The sequence below is a fragment of the Lineus longissimus genome, chromosome 15 (assembly GCF_910592395.1).
Source record: "Lineus longissimus chromosome 15, tnLinLong1.2, whole genome shotgun sequence".
Taxonomy (NCBI): Eukaryota; Metazoa; Nemertea; class Pilidiophora; order Heteronemertea; family Lineidae; genus Lineus; species Lineus longissimus.
In genome coordinates, this window is record NC_088322.1 from 14457860 (window position 1) to 14479300 (window position 21441).

General features: G+C 39.1%; 1 protein-coding gene across 8 annotated transcripts in view; it reads left to right on the forward strand.

Moving 5' to 3' along the window:
* Positions 1-21441, forward strand: part of LOC135499862 (inactive dipeptidyl peptidase 10-like) — a 173780-nt gene that overhangs the window by 127489 nt on the left and 24850 nt on the right. For all 8 annotated transcript variants that reach the window (XM_064790858.1, XM_064790853.1, XM_064790857.1 and 5 more), the window contains one exon: positions 6828-6942. Coding sequence is in view for 7 of the 8 variants with exons in the window: in XM_064790853.1 (XP_064646923.1) it covers positions 6828-6942 (115 nt within the window). In the remaining variant the exon portion in view is untranslated. The remainder of the gene's footprint in view (positions 1-6827; positions 6943-21441) is intronic.

Here is a 21441-nt window from a genome sequence, read left to right on the forward strand (position 1 = left end):
CAATGCAGTCATTCTTGTGACGCCAATGCAGCTATTTCAATTGTTCATCCCGATCTATTGAATCTATTGAGGTCTCGAAAAAAAAATCAACGATTGAGATTTGTGGTTCTATGTATTGTCAAGAAAGCAGTCATCATATTTTCGGTCTGGGGCAAGACTTCAGCAAGAGTAACGTGATTTGACGAATACCATCAAGATGCATAGCTTTGCGTTGGAATAATCATAGGAGGATATCAGTGGTTTACTTAAGGCTCGCAACTGTTCATCACCATTATTTACTCTCACGAATAATAGGCCGTCAATGTACAGGTAATAAATGGTAAATAGCCGATCAACAAGGTTTTAGGTTCGACGAATAGCCTCTGGTGTACAACTGCTTTTACACATAGAAATTGGAAGAGTAAACCCGAAACCCGAAAGAGAGCAACAATCTCCAACATGGAATGTGTTTACTGCAACTATAATTTGTTTAGCTTTACACCTTTCATGAAGGTAGCAAAATGATCGCCATCCTATTTAATGTTCTAGTTTATATCTTATGGTTGAACGCACTGCAGAGAGCTTCCTCGTAAAGAATCAGAAACGGCAAAGAGGAATGATGAAACCCAACTGGGAGATCATTAGAGAACATCATCACAAACAAACTTTGTACGAGTACGTGAAGGTAAAAGGCCCATAGCAGGTACACTGAAGAAGGTGTCATGAAAATGCACAAACCAAGACGATTTGATGCAAAGTTATGGTATTATATCCCAATAGCCGAGTTTTCAGGTATTTCATCATTGCTGGTTACAGGTTGTGATAGATGCAATCGTTTTTTGCATCCCCCGTGCCCACTTTGGCCTATCTGGCCTACCATTGCAATCAACCCTAATGGAAGATTTTGGAACGGTTTCTGCATCAATTATGATATCAACAAGCCATAAATTGACAGATTACCTCCACCATTGTGGATGTTATGTGGCAATTTCCGATTTACTGTGACAGAATGGTCAGATAAATCAGATATATTGCATCACTTATATTAACCAGTTGCTAGCCAGCAGTAGTTTGTGATCAGTGAAGCCAGAACCAAACTGCCACTGGTTGTTCTGGTCGTTCCATATTGACGGAACCTCGCACAATTCCAGAATCAAGGCTTCCATAATCAGGTAGCTGGTACGAAAATCAATGTGTTATTGGTTTCCATTTGACTGCTGATAACCAATGATTAAATCAGGGTATTGGGTATTTCTGCCAAGTGTCAATTGCCAATCAGGTCTGAATGCAACTCTATATTGATATTACCTTGACCTTAACCAATTTAGTCTATCTGGAGTAATAAGTGTATCATGTTTAAATACAACCTTATTGTTGAACTGTTTATGGAAAAACACCATTTCTCTTGGCTGCCAATTTGGAAGATTCGCTATGTCTTCTTCCCAGAAAGATATGAACTCGACAACTGCCATTCCAATCATTCAAGGTGTCTGTTACAGCTGGGATATCGACATTGTGAGTTAAAGTTTAAAAGTTAGCATAACCGATCAGGGCCATGTTAAGAAGAGGATTCCTCTATCATTTGGACCTTTTAAGCGCTGAGGCAATTGGAGATCCCTGCTAGAAGTCGAATGGCTGAGCGACCTGCGTAGTCTAACCCAAGAGATCAATCCATCACCCACTATGTCTTTCCGATCGACTTGGTATAGATTACCAATACGACGTGCCTTGATGGCAAACACATCTATCTTAATCAGCAATTAACGAATGGAATCATAAGTGAGTGGCCAAGTCGGGCTAGGGATCAATGTTTAGTTATCGATGTACATATCTTGCTGGGTTACAAGGAAAGACCATCTGCATTTTCTATTTGAATGCATCTCTTTGGAGGTTTCTTTCTCCCACCTTTCTTGCGCCTTGACCAAATAGGAACTTCCGCCCAAGGGAGAGGCCTTGTCGAGCCTGGATCAATGTTGTTGGCTAAAGGGCGTGCTACAGTTGTCTTTGCACCTTTTGTTGAATAGGCTCTCGTTCGCCTGGAAATGTATTTTCTTCAAATGTGGTGTGGGTAGGAGGTAAATAAGATGCAATCTTTGTAAGGAGGTCAATTTAATTTCTCAGGGGACTGGAGATGATCCAATATCACCGTACCCGTGCCCACATCAGGCACACATTAAGCATGAATGTCAATTCAGGATTGAATGCTTAGCCTGCACGTTGGCCTTCTGCCCTACCAGGTATGGCCATTGACTTTCGTTTGCAAGTGGGCTCGTGCAATATAAATCTGAAACAGGTAGAAGGGCGGGTCCAACCTCCTCTGAAAGCTAATCACTTTCGCCTACATGACAACTGCCTTACCCGGCCATTGTCATCCCAAGGTAATGCTCAAATCTTCATTAAATAATCATGTTATACTGGAGGTCTGAGTGTGAAAAAATGGTTGCTACGTTACAGCCACCAGGAATAGAAATGGTGATATTTTCTTCTCCTTTGATGTTAATACGATCAGGAATAACGGAAAGAAAATTGGAAGGCAGTGAACTGCTTCTCTGAACATCCAAGGTTTGTTGATCGCTGATATAACAATATACATGCCCCTTGTAGATGGATTCAAGCAGATTAAATGGCCTTTCCGCATAACAGTGCTGTTTCGTTCATAGAGACAGTAATGACACACATTCACACACCCGACAAGTTTCATGTTCTACGTTTAAGTAGTGCTGTGCAATAGCACATCATGCCTATTAAGTTGATAACGAATCCATCAGCAATTGAGTTGACCGTAAAAGCCACCATGTACGCCTGGTGAGATTTGCAGCTTTCCACTCTACTATCTCCCTCATAAATTGGTCTATTCCTGTCCAACATCTCAGCCAACTGATTACATGGTCTGCTTGGTGAGGTGATATCAGCCATACCAGATCAGGCGACTTGGCTTCATGACTTTTCCAATCACCGACTAGCCTGCTCTGTATGTTGTAAGGTTTCAAAGTAGCCAGCCTCTGATTACCCCACATTTTCTTGGTTTCGCCTGAAAAGGGCAAGCATAAAGAGGGGCATTATTATATAATGTTATTGCAAAGCAGCTCCAGTTGAAAGCTGGCAAATAATTAGAACCGGACATGTGTTATAGAGGAATCATTTCGGCAAAAATCATCAGAATTCATCAGGCTCGCAGAAACGATCAACATAAACTGAAAGAAATCCATTATTACGATTTGATGCTGGTGGTGTGATCAGCCATATTATTTCTTTATTAAGTGGCCTTGGTCCATAACTGATATTTATGGCCGGAAACTCCAAGCGATGCATTTCTTTTCATTCACCTTGGATGGTGAGGTTTAGATGAGCAATGGTGTGCTCTTGTGGAGCCGTGAAATAGCGATTCATCAAGAGAACAACTCTAGAGTCTGCGCCCTGTGGAACCTTTTCTACTAATTGCAAGAACGTATGCATGTTCATGACAGCTGGTACGATTATCTGCGGAAGAAATTCAACTCATTCTTCAACTTTGTTAAGTAATGTCGGAGGACTATCTTACAGTAATGATGTCGCCTATCGTAGTCCTACATCGGCTTACCGATGCTGACATGAGATAATGTCAAAATACCCATTATTACATGGTAAGAAGACAAGAACAGGCGCACAAACCAAGCCTTACCAGGACTCTACTAAAAATCAACGCCCTTCTCAGAATAGATAGACAGGTAGTAGCTTACGACATTGTATAGCAACCACAGAATTTACACATCACTCCGTCTTATGGCGCGAGAAAGCAAAGCAGATGGAATGGCGTAGATCATGAAGAGGAGATAGCCACGAATCAATGGTCTCAAATTCCCATTGTTGTCAGAGTGTTGTTGCCATGGCGCCCTCAGGTTTGGAAGGAGCAAACGGAGGCCGTTTCCGTTAAAGTAATGCAACCAATGTTTTGTGCTATTCTCAAAACTCGTTTTTTATAGAATTTCATCACAAGATGACGATGCAGTACATTTTTGGCTGGAAATATTGGTATGTTCTTTCTCTAAATTGACAGCTTATTCAACAATTGATTTTGAGCAGTTCCTTCGATCAGTCATTGGTTTTAGCAGGACGTGGCAATGAAGCAGAGGGTATTTGGTTGTCCGGATCAGTATAGATGGCACAGCATAGGCATCTAATGCTTACTCCGTTCTCATATGCCGTGGAAGTCTATAGGGCTGATGCAACAGCACCGATAAATCAATTCTCCCAATAAATTGCAGATAGTGTTCCCTCGCTCACTGGCAATCGGTTCATTGCAAGGTTATTTTACAGTGATTATTCCTAACACAATACAATGTGGGAGCGTCTTCTGCAAGTAGATAACACCTGCCTTATTATCTCAGGAAAACTAGTCGTGTAGGATTTTTTTGTGGCCTCCGAAGTACCATCAAAACAACAATCCAATTAAAGCCACACAGGAACCCCATTAAAACTCCGATTAATTAAATCAATCCAATTATCGCAGATATTCTTGCTAAATGAGCATTTGCCATCGGCCATGGCTGGCTTTGATTAGTGCAATCAAATCAAGGGGGAACTTGTTATTTAATTAGTTAATTTAAGAGGCTGAATCAAAGTCATTCTTGTTACTGATCAGGATTGATTAGGGTGATTAAAGATGACGAATTAAACCTTGTGGGACTATCAATTTGTGGTGAAAATGCTAAAAGATGGTTCCGCGAAAATTCACTCGGTTTAGTTTGATGGTGCCATGGGAAAGCTTGCAGCAAGAGATACGAAACGAATACTGTACATGCTAAAATCCTCCACGGTGTGGCATATTCTAATGTACATATCTTCCTACAGGCCGCATCAGCACCAGATTTGCCTTGAATTATATCGGCTTTTCAGCCATAAACTTTGTTTGAACGAGAAGGAATATTTCCCGTGGGTGAACCAGTGCTTAAGCGTCATCTCTGCTATTGACTGTTGTGTGAAAGGGATATTGATGGAGGCCAAATAATGGAGTTAACAAACCGATCTCTCTCTGATAGTTAGATGCTCTGCTTACCTTCTAATCCAAGTCAGAAACGTATCAGATGTTTTTAAATTTCTTGAGGCAAGCTTTTTAAAGTCTTCAGGGATAACAATAGTCTCATCCTGCAGATTTCCTGTCTTCACGATGCCAGTGGATAACCGACAACAGCCTCTCCAAGTTAATCAAATGTTTCAAGAAAGATCGTTAAAGTTAGCTCTTACAATGATTAACTAGACTTATGATCATTCTCATGGGACAGGTCACGACCTTTAGTAAGATTCCTTCCCAGTGTAAGTAAGTCTCTCCAAACCATTTTTAAGTCGATAGAACTCAGGGAATTCCATCCATTATGATTATCAAATCTATTTGAAGGTCATTTAAGTTTAAACCCAGTGTTTATTTTGACAAGTAGGAGAGAAGCCTAAAATGGGATTGGTGATGAGGAAATTCTGGAATCCAATTTGCGGTGGGGGATTGTCGTCATTTGCTTAACGTGGTAATAGCATTTTGCGATCGCTTGTCCTTCATTGCGAACACTATCGTCCACACGTATGAGCTGTAATGACACATGTATCAACAATTTCAGGTTACATTTACAAGTAAAATCCATACATTTATCAATATCCAGGATCCCAGTACTAAATGTTTATCACTGTCAAGTTATTAAATTTTCATGTGCAACGTGTTCTAATGATAGTAAGGAATCGACGTCAGCAATATCCAAAATACAAATATAACACTTGTGTTGAAACTATTGGAAACACTATCAATTTCCTGAGGCATATTTTTTGAGCGGTTTCTATTTGTAAAGGAATGTTTGGGAATATGTCTTGGCATTACTGACCTAGATATCACTGTGACCATGCTGCGAATACTCTCTTCCTCAATGTATTTTACTGTAGATTGCTCTTTTGGCATTCACCACGTTCCTCAAACAAGAATATGGGTCATGGGACTAAAAACGCTTCGACTAGTGGGCCCTTCCTGACACATGTTACAGATAGACAACCCAATTGCCTGCTGCAACATGCCCATGACAAGGCCATGTGTCCCTGACTATCGCCAAGAACTGATGCGGCTGGAAGATGTACAGTGTAATTTGACTCTAGCCCGCTGTTGCAGCGTACAATTTTTATCAACTTTTAGCACTTCTAGAAGCTGGTCACTTGATGGAAATTGTCCTTCATTTCATGGACTAATTACTTCTTTTATCTTGTTCATTTTAGGATTTTGATGAGGCATGTATGAATTAGATAGTTAGAGTTTTTGTGGTGTGTAAAACAGGAGAATTGCTTCTTTTTTTTTTACTTTTACTTTTTTTACTTTAGTCTTGTACTTTTAGAAACATTTAGAAACCTATCAAGGTCTTCGGATGCTACGATGCAAGACATTGTGTTCATTTGCTGTTGTTGTGTGTGAAAAGATAATTCAACTTGATAGCTGCCTTTCTTTTCGTTTTATTGCTGACTTCACTGAACGTTTTCCGGGGCTTGTTTAGAACAAAACTAAAGAGAGGAACGTACTGACATTTGTATTGGGTGGAGGAAATCTGACCACAGGAACAGTTGTGCTGCTTCATGTGTGAACTTATCACATTCTGTAAATGCTACAGTAACTGTAAAATCGAATGCTTCTCTGTATAATTGTATAATTGCTTTTTTCTTTAATCAGTTGTGCTCATTTCAGGAACATGTTTGCAACAATGCTGAAAATGTCACTGACATCTGCTTCACGTGTCGAAGGATTGCTAGCATTAGTCACAAGAACAGTCCATCTAAGATTAAGAACGTGGACGATCGCTGCTTCACTCACTTACTAATTTCGTCTTGTGCCTTGTCCATTTCAGGAGCTTGTTGGGAACAATGCTGAAGAGAGGAATTGGAAGGGGATTGGGATAGCCCTACTTGTGATTCTTATTGTCTGTTCATTGGTTGTTACGGCTGTTATCCTAGTCACTCCAAGTAAGTAACCATGGTGATAGAGCCAAACAATGCTCTGTTTTTATATAGTCATAACGAACTACGTTGCTGCACATACTTGAAGAAGGTACAGTTGTATTGGTTTATAAAGCTGAAAAGATAAAAGTACGTTCCAAGTAAACTTGCACAAACATAGGTAAACGTAGAAAATGTGGTATTTGGAAGCATTTTCTAGTTGGACTTAGTTAGATTGATATTCCTTATAGTAAGTAGTATTGTGAAAAGTATGGTGGCATTCATATGTTACATTTGAAGAGATTGTCTGCACAACACAACTGTGTGTTCAATAATGGCTGATGATGCTTGGACTACAGACATCTTCCTATGCAACTTTGCTTAGCATTTCTACTCGATCGCACCATCCCTATCTTCCAAGGCTACATGTATGTTGTGTTCATCCAAAGCAAAACCGTCCTCAAGCGTGAATTACAAACTTTTATCTTGACAGTAATTTGTCTTTATTTCTGAAAACGAAGTTGCAATTATTTAGAATTAATTCTACTATAGGCATTCGGTTCGGTACATCAGCACAAGTTCAGTAATTCAGTAATTTTTCGTGTTGATAGTATGAAGGGAATTATCCAGCTATGTCCTTGTCCTATCACTGTGGGAATCTCTGTTCGTGCATCATATAAATACATGTAGACAACATTTTCAAAGAATATTTTGATATCCCAGCTTATGGCTATGCGCTTAGCCCCTGCAATCCTGCTGGCTCCTATTCTTTATCCCACCACTTTCTTCTATCCACCATAAAGCCATCATTTATCATCTATCCAATTCGAAGCGCTTGAGTTCTGTAGGTGATTCCTTACCCTCCCCTGTCGCCATGCATACATATTGCATAGCAACCATTATAGATTCTAATGGATTTGCAATCCAATATGATTTAGCTGATTCCGGCGTTTTAGAGATTCCTCTGCTTTGAGAAGTTCAAATTTCAGAGCCCTTTGTTATGTATAGATCAAAGTCTGCGACGAGAAGGCTTGGCGCTGTTTTTAGTGTTCTCTGCTTTGGAGTGGGTGCCAATTCTCAGCTCATTAACTTTGGCCAGCGAGTGGTGATGCCATTGGCAGACATCTTTTGTGCCATCGTCTAGTACACTATGTCCAAACTATTTCGCGAAAACTGTGTAGTTAATCCCGAATGGTTAACTTGGATGCTGGTAAATCGATTGAAACTGTCATGCTTGAGACTCGTGTAAGGACTGCAACGAACATGGATCAAAGGACAAAACGGCCAGAACTACGTTGATATCGTCAAAGAACTTATGAATGTCAACCCTTTAACCTTATAAACCAGTAGACTATCGATGTTTAATGATATTCTGAAGGAAACTCCAATCTCGTTCTCCTGCAATCTGTATGTGCGCCATGTACTAAAATGTGAACAATTGCACTGTTCTCCTCATCAAAGCTAGTCTGAAATAGTCTTGGACTATCTAATAACAAAGATAACAGTATTGCCAGACAATTTAGAGAGCACTAAATCGACAATAATCAGGCATAACGATGAAACGATTTGGGTTATTGGATATTGAATATTTTTCTTTGAGCTTGTTATTGGCTATTGTCAGATCAAGGTATGGAGGTTTACGCCGAATATGAAAAAAGGAAATAATGTAAATTCTTATAAAGTGCTATACGTTATACATTAAAAGTACTGTCACGAAACGCTTTACATTTGTTCCCAGCCTAATCCAGTAACCAATGAGCGCACATACGCTACACTTCAGGCCAGCTAGTGGCACTGGCCGGGCTAGAAACCCACGACCTCCTGATCACCAGTTTGACGCTTTTCCACTGTCCCTCCACCTCTCTTCCCAACACTTTGGAATCTATCTATCGACAGTTTCGAATCTCGTCTGAAACACAACAACTATGATTGATCTAGTTGGTTCTTCTTTGGTTGAAATTTCATGTTTGGTTAGTTAATCCGTTTTGGCAGGGGTGAAGGTGACTACCCATTTTATCTCAAATCACTGATACTTATTCTGAGCGCGTTATAAACATCTGAAAAACTGTGTCACTATTTTTGGCTACTTGGGTCTCATCACAAAGCACGTGCACAAAGAGCACTTGTTTGCTTGATTGCTATAAAACATATAACGAGCGAAATGTTTAGAAAAACTGATAAACTACTAATGTATGGACTAAGTGAGTGCGTTGATAACGCTTCAGGCAATGTCTGTCTGATTCAATGTTACCTTTCCTTCCTGCATTTAAATCAGACTCTATTTTCAAATCGACTCTACTGTTAGCATACATGGGAACCAACAAACCATAAACCATCAGTTCTCTTTATGACTTGGACCCTAAAATGCTACCTATTCAGATGGGGAAATAATGTGGTGTACTTTGCCGAGACATGTACATGTACTTGCCATTCAAAAAGGGCGCTTTCGCTTGGTGATATTTTGGTGTCAAGGTACATTTTGGAACCAATAAACTACGTGTTTTGGCTCTCTCTTAGAATGTCGCGTGGTGACACCTTTCATTGACATTAAGGGACGAAAGCGGGTACGTTGAAGAAAAGTGTGCTAAATTAAAGAACTTGAAGGGACTAACGTAAGCACTAACGCATAATGTACCAACTTTTGATCAAGAACCTTTATTCCGAACGCAGAAGAAGAAGAAGAATATCAAGAACCTTTACATGTCCATATCAATATAAAAGAGGTGTTAAACCATAAAACAACAAACTAAGTTCATTTGCCCTGGAAGTATATATTACTATGTGTACACTTGTTCTGATAATCAGTTGTGGGTGGATGCTTGGCCTGGGATACGGATGCAAATATTGGCGACTGAAATAGATATCAATGCTTGCAAACTCTATTCTTAAATATATGTTATCTATAATTGTTTGATATAATACAGAATATATATTGTGAAATTTCTTGACATGGCAGGTTCAGATTTGATCTAGGTTATCAATCGCTTTCACAGAGTCGGAGGTTCGACTAGTTTCCTTTAAGGATTGCTGAAGAGTCAAGAGTGGTAATCGCGTAGTTTCCTTATCATGAATACGATTAAAAACAGGTGGTCACTTCATAAATATGTGTGGTGGAGCAGTCGTAGTATGATATTCAGGCTGCATTTTACACTTTCCTTCTTATTCGGATGAGTTTGAAATCAGTGTCACGAGGAGGATTTCCAATCACTAGCTTCAATTCTGAGTTAGGATATTCTTAAGTTTAAACTCTCGGTCAAATATCATTGGATTCTGAGTAAGGATCTCCATTCTTGAGTTTGAACTCTCGGTCAGATATCCTTGGATTCTGAGTAAGGATAATTTAGATTCTTGAGTCTGAACTGTAGGTTGGATATCTTTGGATTCTGAGTAAGGATCCCCTTTCGTGAGTTTGAACTCTCGGTCAGATATCATTGGATTCGGAGGACGGATCTCTGTTCTTGAGTTCACACTCTTGGTCAGATATCCTTGGATTCGGAGGATTCTTTCTGGAGTCTCTAAATCAAAATTCCTCTAGGTATTTCTATTTTGGTTCTTTGTTGGGTTTCCAGGCTTGGAGTCAATTTGAAAGAAGTCCATGCTGTTGGACCTCACTGCTTTCCTCTCCTAAACAATTTGTCTGATGGCTATTCAAAGCATTGGAGCCAACCAAGATTTAAATACTTTCAGATTCTTATTGAAGTTCCCAAACATGATATATGCGGTTAAAGGAATCTGATCGACCGTTTCTGCGAGGTTAATAAAATTCCTTGTCAAAAATACAATCAAGTTATTGGATAGACAGCAATTTGGGTTGATTTTGTTAGGATGTCATTTTGGGACGAGACGTATCGCAAATCTGAAGGGGATATCGTAATCGACCAAAATTCTGAGTGATTTATCAGTCGAAGTCTGCGACATTCAGACATTTTATCTCATATCTTTTTTAGTCTGGCATTTGGAAGGTGATCTTGGGTTGAGCTGGATGTCTTAGATGCTGGAATTCAAAGCCATTTCTAAAGGAGTCAGAAGCACTTGTTTTATTCTTGAGGATTAGAAGTCGTGTTTCAGCATCATGTCTTTCTAGAGATCACAAATTTGGAGTGAGGTATTCGCAACAGGAATACTGTTCCTAATTCTGTCCCGGTTGATTTCGTGTCAAGACATGCTGTACTTCTTCTGTGTCGTTATTAGGATTAAGGTTCTGGTATTCGACTGAGTAGGCTACGGTGGAATATCATTCACTGGCGCATTTCGTATTCATGCTGTGCACTGACTTTAACCGTATCCGCCAAGTTACCTGTCATAAAACAGCTGCAAATTGAATTGCTTTTATGGACAAAAATGAATTCCGATATTTTTGCTGAGGACGTCGCACTTCTTTTGAGCGTCGAAATGATGACCATAAAACAATTCATTATGTTATTGAAACCACTGTTTTAGCATAAACGATTAACTGTATCTAGTTGATCAAGGCTGGAATAATCCATACAATTAGTAAAACTTGACGATAACGACCTTTCTTATGAACAACGTATCCGCCATAGCCGATGTGTACGTTTTGCGTTGCATGCTTACTCATTGTTATACCTCAACCCTGGGCATCCAACCCTGGGGTTCTTTGAAAACATTTTTAACATACCTACCTTTGAACTATACAAACCTCATGTTACGACATAGCTCATCTCTTGCAAGGATATTATGTTGCAAGGGAAGTGAGACAACTTTGGATATTGGGAAGCTGGGATATCAAAAATAACCAGTCACAACTAGTTTCCAAAAGACAGGATTTCTAATTGACATCAGCAAGCTAGATATCAATTATGTAAAACCTCTGCAAACTTCAAAATTTTGGATGTACCAGTCATTACTCATTTCATTTCGACATTGTAAATGATGAGTGACAACGTTTAACTGCAATGACTAGTTAAACGACTCGTTACAACTAGTTTACAACCCGACATGCGTCAAAATCAACAAGTGGCGAATCCCACATATGAATCCTCAGATCTTTCAAGATACTGGATGTACTGAGACTGATTTCAACTTTAAGCTTTGTGCCTATATTCGAAAATGGAACTATTCAAGTGATGGATACCATTTCAAGTCGATGCCATGGGTTGGAGAATAGTCGATCTTGAAAAGTGTTACGAGCGATTTGAGGACGTAATGGGCGGAGTGTACTGGAAGGGTACTATCATATCCCTGGCTGTTATAACCTCAGTCAGTGCCCTTATACTCATAGCTGTGGTCTTCACCATGCCCCCTGGTAAGTCGTCTTTTCAAAACATTGGATTTGAATAGGGGAGCCAAAAAAGTAACTTAGTCTTTTGACCTTTTGTCTTCCTCAGGACAACACCTTCTAGTGGGCTTCCACTTGGGTTCTGTTCCAAGTGCAGTTCGTTGCGATTCACGTGCTTGTTGACTAGCTTTCTGTTGCAGTCTTCTCCAATGCCCTAAGCATTTTATTTCAGGCGATATGATATGCTTATTAAATCGCAGAAATGATGCCCGAGAAACCTTCAGTGATAATCGTTGTATATCTAAAAGATAACTCCAACAAATTCTGTCTACAGAGTGCTTTGCTGAGTTTCAATCTTGAGAGAAGCTTAGCAGGTTGAAATCATGATGCCCCCACTCAATTTTTTAACATTTTTTGCTGCCAACAACTCACCTGCATGCGAGTGGTCTTACAACATGAAAACATGTCATGATCCATAGCTTTCCAACGCCCTGTAAAAGAGGACTTGAAACTATCTATCCCTGCATGGATACTTCCCCGGAAATTAGGTGTTGTTGTACCCAAAGTTCTGACACGGTCCATCGGTTTCCTGGCATTACCCTGCTGCTGTAAAGCAATGCTTCGAAATGTGTTGCATGAGCTAATGATGCTGAACACAAATACAATCCCTGAATATTTCCTTCATCATTTCAACTCCGCGGTTAACTTGGGGAGGATCCTTTTTACCAGTAGATCATGACCTTGTTTTATGAATTGTCCATCGTCACTGCCATTTATAATGCATTACATGACATGAATATTCACCTCTAAATTTTATGTCTTATCTCATTTGCCTACTACAGGTTTGTTTTTTGGTAGGAAAACAAATTTTACACAATTTTGGCTCGGGAGAGATGACCTTGGCTGTCCGAAGCTGTGACCTTGAAATCGAGAAATGATGACCCAACTTTCCAAAACATAGTTCTTGCTTTCACCAGATGCTGGTTAGTTGTCTTTTGTCAGTCAACCTTAAGCATGCTTTCGTGGCGACAGTGAGGTCAAGGTCATCCGGATGTCAAGGTCATCTCCCCTGCTCTGCAAGGATTAGACGTGTAGCCGTTGGTTAGTCTTGTTGTGGTTTATGTTAATGAATCATTTGAATGACAACAGCTGCAGGTTCACTTCCGAAAATTGCTGTTAGGGTCGGATAATTATATGAATTGTTGCATTTCCTGCGTAAATACAAAGTTGGCTGGCAAAAAGGAGTGTTTCTAATCAAGTTAAAGACTTCCAATTTGGGTGGCTAATCTGTTTCTTAAGCTTGTGTGCAGACGAGCAACGAAATCAATTGCAACTCCATGACGACTGTTTCGGACCATACGAAGAGCAATGCAAAATTTCCAGCTATTTAGTTGATATGGGTGCAACTGATGTAAACTAAGACGCATAGCTCGGTTGTGGCCAGTTGTCACTGTTGAGTTTTTCTCTGATTAAGTTGCTTGTATGCATGGCTTGTATGTTGGTCGCCCTTCGATTCATTGACCTGTGCTATCAGTTGTTGTGGGGCGACTATAGTATCAAATGCTATGTCAATCGTCTGTGCGACTATACGTTATGCTTCAGTTTCCCTGCTCTTCAATGTATAAAATGTAAAAAAAAAAACGTACAGTTATGACAGCATTTCCAATCAGATCGAACTTCAGCAAAGTTGTGGAAAAAAAATCTCCTGCAAGCCCTCGCATAACGGATTTGTAAGACTCGGACTGAAAGCAATTTTCGTTGGTTTAAATGCAGCACGTTATGACTACAGCGATTAGTGAGATGCATTTCATGCTTTAGTTTGAGTTAACACAATTCAGTTTTCTGAACGATTGCCTGATTGTATGATATGCAATATAATTTCAGTTACTTATAAATTAAGGTCTGGTACCGATACAATAATATCTTGCTATCGATATCAGAATTTAGTACGTTTTGGTTTGAAATTACTTTTTTGGTCTTTAATTTGAAAATAATTGCCGTTCAGACCTGCATCAATGCTTTCCACTGGTGCAACTTTCTGCAATAGATGGTTATGTGTTCCTTCCGACAAGTGTTGCCTCTGTTATGGCCCCTCGGGTGTGCTACAATGTTATTCTGCATAATGTACCTTGCCGTGGCTGATAACTGGTGTGATTTAAAAATGTATCTAGGCCTACTTTAACTGCTAAAGCAGTCATGAGTGGTTCAGTTTATGGTGCATTGGCCAGCGAGTGGTCAAGAAGACTTGCTGAGCGCACGTCCATTTGTGCAACACAACATTCTAGAATCATGAGAGGCGATCGTGTAATGTAGACTTTCACATATGTTCAGTGCGAAAAGGAATGTGGATTTTTCCCAGGACTGCTCTTTTAAATTGTGTCTTGGTAATGGACATGCCAGCAATAAATGAGTCATAGCAATGTTTGACTGTACAAGTTACGATGGCAGCCATTTTGAAAGAAAATGGCAATTCTGAATTTTTGTACTAAGTAGAACATGAAATGACGTGAATCTAATATCGACCCCTTTTGTTGTTGCATCCACCTAAGTATGTTTTTGAGGACATCTGCCAACTAATCTGCTGCTGCTTCATAGCTTATAGAAATTCTATGGCTGCAGAATGACATGAAATGTGTTGCGAGCAAAATTTTGCTTTGCTTGAAATATTGCATTTGATAAACATTATGGACTGAAAAGTAGAAATGTGTACATGTGTGTCATGTATATAGATAGTCCCTTTTCTCCATGTTTAGAAGATGGAATGCATGACGATACCTCAAGCTCCGTTAACTTTCGAATTATAGCCATATTTTTCTTGTTGGCGCTGTTTTGATAATATAGACTACATGTTGATTGCGCCTGGTCAACGTATTTATTACATTATTTTATATAAAACTCGTATATATTTTTCATAGTGTCGATATTAACCACGGTTTCATTGGTTTTCTTATGTGCTACTTATGTGGTGCAATTGCAAGAGTTTGAAATACCAAGCATTTCCATTGTGAGAGGTGTAGATTGCCAGGGGGAAATCTCATAGGCGATTGCGAGCGTAAAAAGCATTTGTTGGGATGCAGAAACACAAAAGGGTTTTCTCCTGCGATCTTCGTTCGAAGAAAATGAATACTGTTGCAGGAAAGTTCCTTCCGTCTAGAAATTATTTCACACTCTTAAAAAGGTTTTTCATCTTTGAAAAAACGTTTAGGGTTATTTCTTTCTTTAAAAATCCTCTAGGGGTGCATGTGTTTGTTGAGAAAGCCTTAAAGTTTTTCAAAGAGTTCAAAAACCTTTATTTTTAAGGGTTTAGTACATAGTGACTGTATTTCTCCCAACCCCTGGTAGTTCCTATACCTTTACTGAGCAAAACAACATTATCCGTTTAAATTTGATATGAGATACACGTGTTTTGGTTTCGAATTTGATATATATATTTTCGTATGGTGTAAAAGACTACGTGTATTACATATTTTCATTCGACTTGGTCCTGAAACGTTTCCCACCGTAATCGTGAAAGGTGTTTACCCATCACACTCTTTGTATTGAAATACTAACGGATGGTTTCATCAAATGTAAAGGGTTCTGACCTGATGTAGACTTGGCCAACCTACAAATAATCAGATATCCTGGCATAATGGTCCATCTTATCACTAAAACATGTCTGATCTTAAAATCATCGTCGTTTTGGTGTTCTCTTGAAGGAATCAACTAAGAGTGGTCAGCACGTTCGACACAGTTGTGTGGGCACTATGCGCCACTTTACTGAACAGACTACACTTGTATACATGAGGTCAGATTATCCTTGAATCGAAATAGAACTTAAAGGTTAAATTTATTTACTACAAATTACTAACAAACTCATGATTGTTTGAACTAGGTCCAATCAACATAATAATCCACAAAACTCGCTAGAGTTTCTTGCTGGCTTGTTTCCCGCTTGTGCCGCTACAGGCGGCCTGGTTGATAAGAACCCAGTCTAGTTTCTTGCTAGAACAAGGTCGTGTTGTCACATGTTGTTGTCACAACAACCTGTTGTACCACGTTGGCCCCTCCGGACCTGCATCTGTGTGTTTAGATGTACATATGTGATGTCCAATGTTTCTCTTTAGCCAGTCTTTGTATTTCGGTCAGTGTCCCTTGCCATGCAGGGAAGGACCAAGGATGATGCCATATGTGTTTCCTAGATCACAATAGTTCTGCTCTTATCACATTATCTGTCCGTTACTTTGCGAATGGTGAAAAGAGTATGGTTGTTTTTATGGATGCCCAGAAACCACGGTTGCAACTTCATGCTTTTTTCAGGATTCATTTGTCTTGGATCGTTTTTTGTTGGGAATATATAGAGAAAAGGAATGGCTCATATTGTAGTGTGTGTTAATGTTACCATCTGAAACCAAACGGTGGCTGTTCTATAAGAAAATTCCTATTGTTGTAGACTCAATCCTGACACCAATTTGTGTGTTAGGGCATGCACCTCGTGTACTGAATGTTGCTTGCGTGGTTCTGATGGGCTAAAGTAGCTGTTTTTAAGACGGAATGTGCATCGTTTTACCTTTTCATGATCTAGTGACATTTTAGCAAGTATCGATATTCTATAGGGCTATTCTATGGAGCTAGTCGCTCACAGTTCACTGTTCAAGAATAAAAGTGTACTCCGATGAAAACGAAATCCCCACGAAGCGATGTTGCCCTGATAAGCTCCCCCGACTGCCGTATTAAACTAATAGGGCCGTATAAGTGTTGTGCCAAGCAATGTTGCATGCTTCCCCTCTATCGCAGCTCCTCATTCTTTTTTCATCGTCATTGATTGTACAATTTTCATCAGAATTTTTCGACTGTGCCTTTTGCCGATTCTGGAAAAAGAAAAAACACCTTTTTTTGCCTCTGAATATCCAATTTGTTACTTAATTACTTCCTTCTATAGCAAACCTTTGCACATCGTTTCATCTTCTAAAAAACCCGCCAGTCTTTATCCTTTTAAGTTAGTTTGCCATTTCACGTAGGCTTAAACAGGCCCTGAGTCAGCAATTTCAACAGATAACGCTATGTTGACTAAAGTGCTTTAAATTGTCCCCATTGTCAGGTCTCAAATTACTAATCCCCTGTTATCGAGAGCAGCAGATGGGTTAATCTTTTCATATACAACGGTATCGTGTATGCACTTAACATGGCCAAAAATACTTCAGCTTCAACTCTGTAAGCCTTCCATCCTTGGCGCTACAGACATGGCAAACATTTGGTAACCATGGTAATGTCTTCTGAATGGCACGGTCCCATGGTATCGCAATCATCAATATTTCTGGGTCGTGGTGAGAGGGACATATTCTGCGTAGATGTTACTATTGAATTAGAATTTTTCGACAAATATTGGTAAACTTTGAAAATGTTTGTACCAGAGAAAGCTTTCTCGGGTTTTTTGAAGTGGGTAGCTGGTAAAATGCAGTTTAACAGATTAGCACCATTCGCTGGGAAAAGATTTACATTTGAGGGTACCATTGGATGCTTGTGTCATCCGTATAAATGAATACTCATGCATAATATTTGGTTCAGTGCAATATGGTAGTATTAAAAAACATGTTTTTAATCCCAATACTTTTTTTAGTCAAGCTTGTGTTCTTCAGGCTGAGAAATTCTGACTGGTTCTTTCCGAATATCTTAATATCTTCAGTAGCTTAAAACTTACCACACATGGAACTTCTTAACGGTGTATTTCATTCAACAACCGTCTTTGAAATAAGATATAATGAAAGAACGACTATGATATTTAGCTCTATAGAAGTAAACTGCATGTATAAGTTCAACTTTCGCCCGACCTCATCGGAAATATTGCACATTTTCACAAGCATGAGGTTTCGTTTAAAAGGAGGTGACGGTCGTATAACTTTTCTGTATTTTTTCCATATTTCATTTCTATTCTATTTCCGTCCCGGAATGGATTACCGTTTACCAGAAGGTAATGTAGTTTTTAGATCAGCAGGGTTCTCACATCCTTTATAGGGGGCAGTACTGGTCTGCAAAATTCTTGGAGAAATGAACTCGGTTATGGCTAAATGTAAAAGGTTTTGACACATTCGTTACTAACATCACTAACATTTTAAGCAAAAAGTAACAATGACAGCAGTTTAGATTGTTTTAACTCTATGAATCTAATCTGAAACCAAACATAGTTAAGTTGTAGAGTTGAGTCTTTGTCTCCCAACCACAAATTTTTCCTGAAGAGCCTATGGTCACAGACAAAATTATTTCATCATGGTGGTGAATGTGCGAAAATCTTTTTTTGAATATTCTTCAATGGTTTGTTGTAAGATGTGGCAACCCTGCTCTTTTTATGACGGAGAAAGCTTTTCCCCACCGACAGGATCGTTGCATATGCAACCTCCTCCAAGTGTTTATGGCCCCTCTGCCACTTTCTATCGGATCTGCTGTGCTGCTGTTTTGGAGCCCTTCCCGAGTCTCACGTTCCCCTTCCAATATGTTACGGGCACCCTTTTCAAGTTGTGCGACCCCTTTCCACAGTGTTACTAAGCCCCTTACCCATTATCAAGGGCCATGTACCCTGTGTGTATGGACCTTTACGGTATAACTGGTGCAAATTGGTCAACCTCTGCAGGTGATATATCACAAACAGGTAAATTTCCCCAAATAGGTAGGTTGCCCCTCCCCACACACAGTTCTGTCCAGGCCAACTTATCACTGGCTCCTCGTAGTTGCAGATAATATGCAGTTTTACCACTGATACATTACAGAATGTGTGCTGACATTAAGTTGGCCTGGACAGCAGGATAGAAGATTCCCAGGTTGCCCCATATTTGTCACTCATGTTGTTGAATTGAAAGTTATGCCTGTTTCGATGGTAACATAAAACTCGCAATTTCCTTACCCTGGGTCCTGGGTTTTTAGCTTGGTGTTGCTTTGACAAATTGGTTGTTGGTGCCTTGGGCTGCTCTCTGCCTGGTGTGAAGGGCTAGTATATGCTTGGTTTTATGTTTTTGATGGATCCCTTGGTTGTGTGTTACTAATGGAATTATAGTTTTATCACAACTTAATGAATTTAAGGCGGACGTGTAATTTGGGTTTTCAAATGGTATGATCAAAAAAACTAAATAGAACCTGTCTTTCAAAACGTCATGATGTGAAATTAAAAACATTGCTTTTTGCTCAATCTGAGTTCATTCTTTGCCAATTTTATTCACCAATTTATTTTAGGATATTTTGTATTATCGGTTGTAGTTGATAGACAGTACGACCACTTATTACTTTTTTTCCTTCGAACTGAGAACATGCGCTTGCTATCTCACCAGGGCTGACAAAATTTGGTAACAAGAATACATGTTAATGGTTTTAATGGTTTTTATTCTTCTTGTCAACTAATATATCGAAAAGGAATTGGTAATGACACGTTTTTTTTATGTTTGCTGCACTGTTGTTAAATCATGCAACAAATGAAAATCTATAAAACTACCATTTTGCCTCATGTTGCATGTAGAGCTGGTTTTCCTCCGAATTTCGAAAACTGAGTGTACCACAATAATTGTTATGTGCCACTAATCTGTATCGAAATAAAAAGGTTGGGATCTTGAACACCAGCAAAACGCTTGAAAGAAAATGATGTTGGTTCCCTGGGAAGAGAATTACACTCATTTGGTAGAAGAGATTCACGAGAAGGTTTTTATTGGATAGAAATCTAAAATTTGTTTTGCTTAAAGTGTGGCACTTGTATCTTCAGTAAGTTACTTGGTGAGAGTGTTAAGCTGTTGGCAGCCAGATTGCCTGTTCCATTAAAAACAGAAGAGTTGAGAGCTGATAGCTCCCTGTAAAGGCATTAGAATTGGGTTGCATCTGCGGGTGGCTGAAGTCTGACATCGATTTTATTCATATGGTTGTTTGTGTTCAGAATCTCCAACTCATTGTTTAAGCAATGTTGTTACACCACCAAGACAATTGCGATGCACCTAACATGATGTTCGGACCGAAGCAGCTTGTTTACTGGTTTGATTTCCGAAAAAACAGGGCCCAAAGAGTTTGTCTATTCTACTAATGATCTATTTTCAGCATTCTGTCTCCTTTGACATCAGTTATCAACCTTTTCAGGTCTGAAGGTATTTCTTTAGAAAATGAATGGATCGAAACTGCACGTCTTACTTGGTCAAAAAAGTACTTAGCTAGTCCTTTTTTGCGTACGATTTATACGGAGCAATGATACATGAGCTTTAATTTGACTTCTTCAACCAGTTAAAGTTAGAAGATTCAGGAAGTTGGAATAACACATTAGCTTGACAATTTAGACCTGGATATTTAGATATTGACTAGCGAAGACAGAAATCCTTCAGATCTTCGATAATCTCACTCACACATTTACACTCTACTCACTTACAACTACCACTAACTCCCATTCTATACAACAACTTCTTGTCACTTCTTCGGGCTCATTGCACAGATTTTCATACCATCTCCAACCAGATACGTTTTTATCAGTCCAATTATAACCTCTTTACAAGTTTTCAATCATAGTACCGGCGTTTTGATAAACATCATCATTTCAGAAAGTTGATACTGCATTTTCCTATTTGACAAAGAAAGAGGCCATTTTAGAAAAGTCCTATGTTGTGTCTAATATAGCATTTAGGAAGTTCGATTTAGGTCGATAAATTAATTGTAGTGTTCGTTTAAATTTCGTTTGTATTGACAACGTTGACCTAACTAGTGATCAATTTATTTTTTAGTAATGAATCATATTCGTAACCGTATATACTAGTAGCTAATACCGGAAATTAATGAATTCCGTGAATGTTGTCCATTTTAGGTACCTTTGTGTCTAGGAAGATTATAAGTCAATTAGATATAATATTATGGTCATACTGCTTCTTTTTTCTATGGGTATCAAAAGTTGGGAACCTGCATCATCCACTGAGGCCAGTTTTAATTAGTTTGAAAACTCAGATAGTAAACCTTCGCTTCATTGTGTAGAGTTTCAAAAGATTCTAGATGTCACCCAGAGACGGAGAAAGTTTTTAAACCCTTCGTTTTGGCTAATCTGGTTTGAACGTTGCTAATCTAAATTGGAAAATTTCAATTTCAGCTGGCAGTTTCGTTTTTTACATAATCCAGAAAATGAGAATTCGGGTGGTCTCAAAATTGAATAGTGTCAAGTGCTGTGTATTTGTCATGCGTAGGATTTATTCAGTAATGGCAAATTTCTTTCTCGGTGTAAATATCAACATTACGTGTCAGTGTAAGGATTTTTTTTATTTGGCCGAATCATCTTTGAAATAACATTGAACTTGAACTTG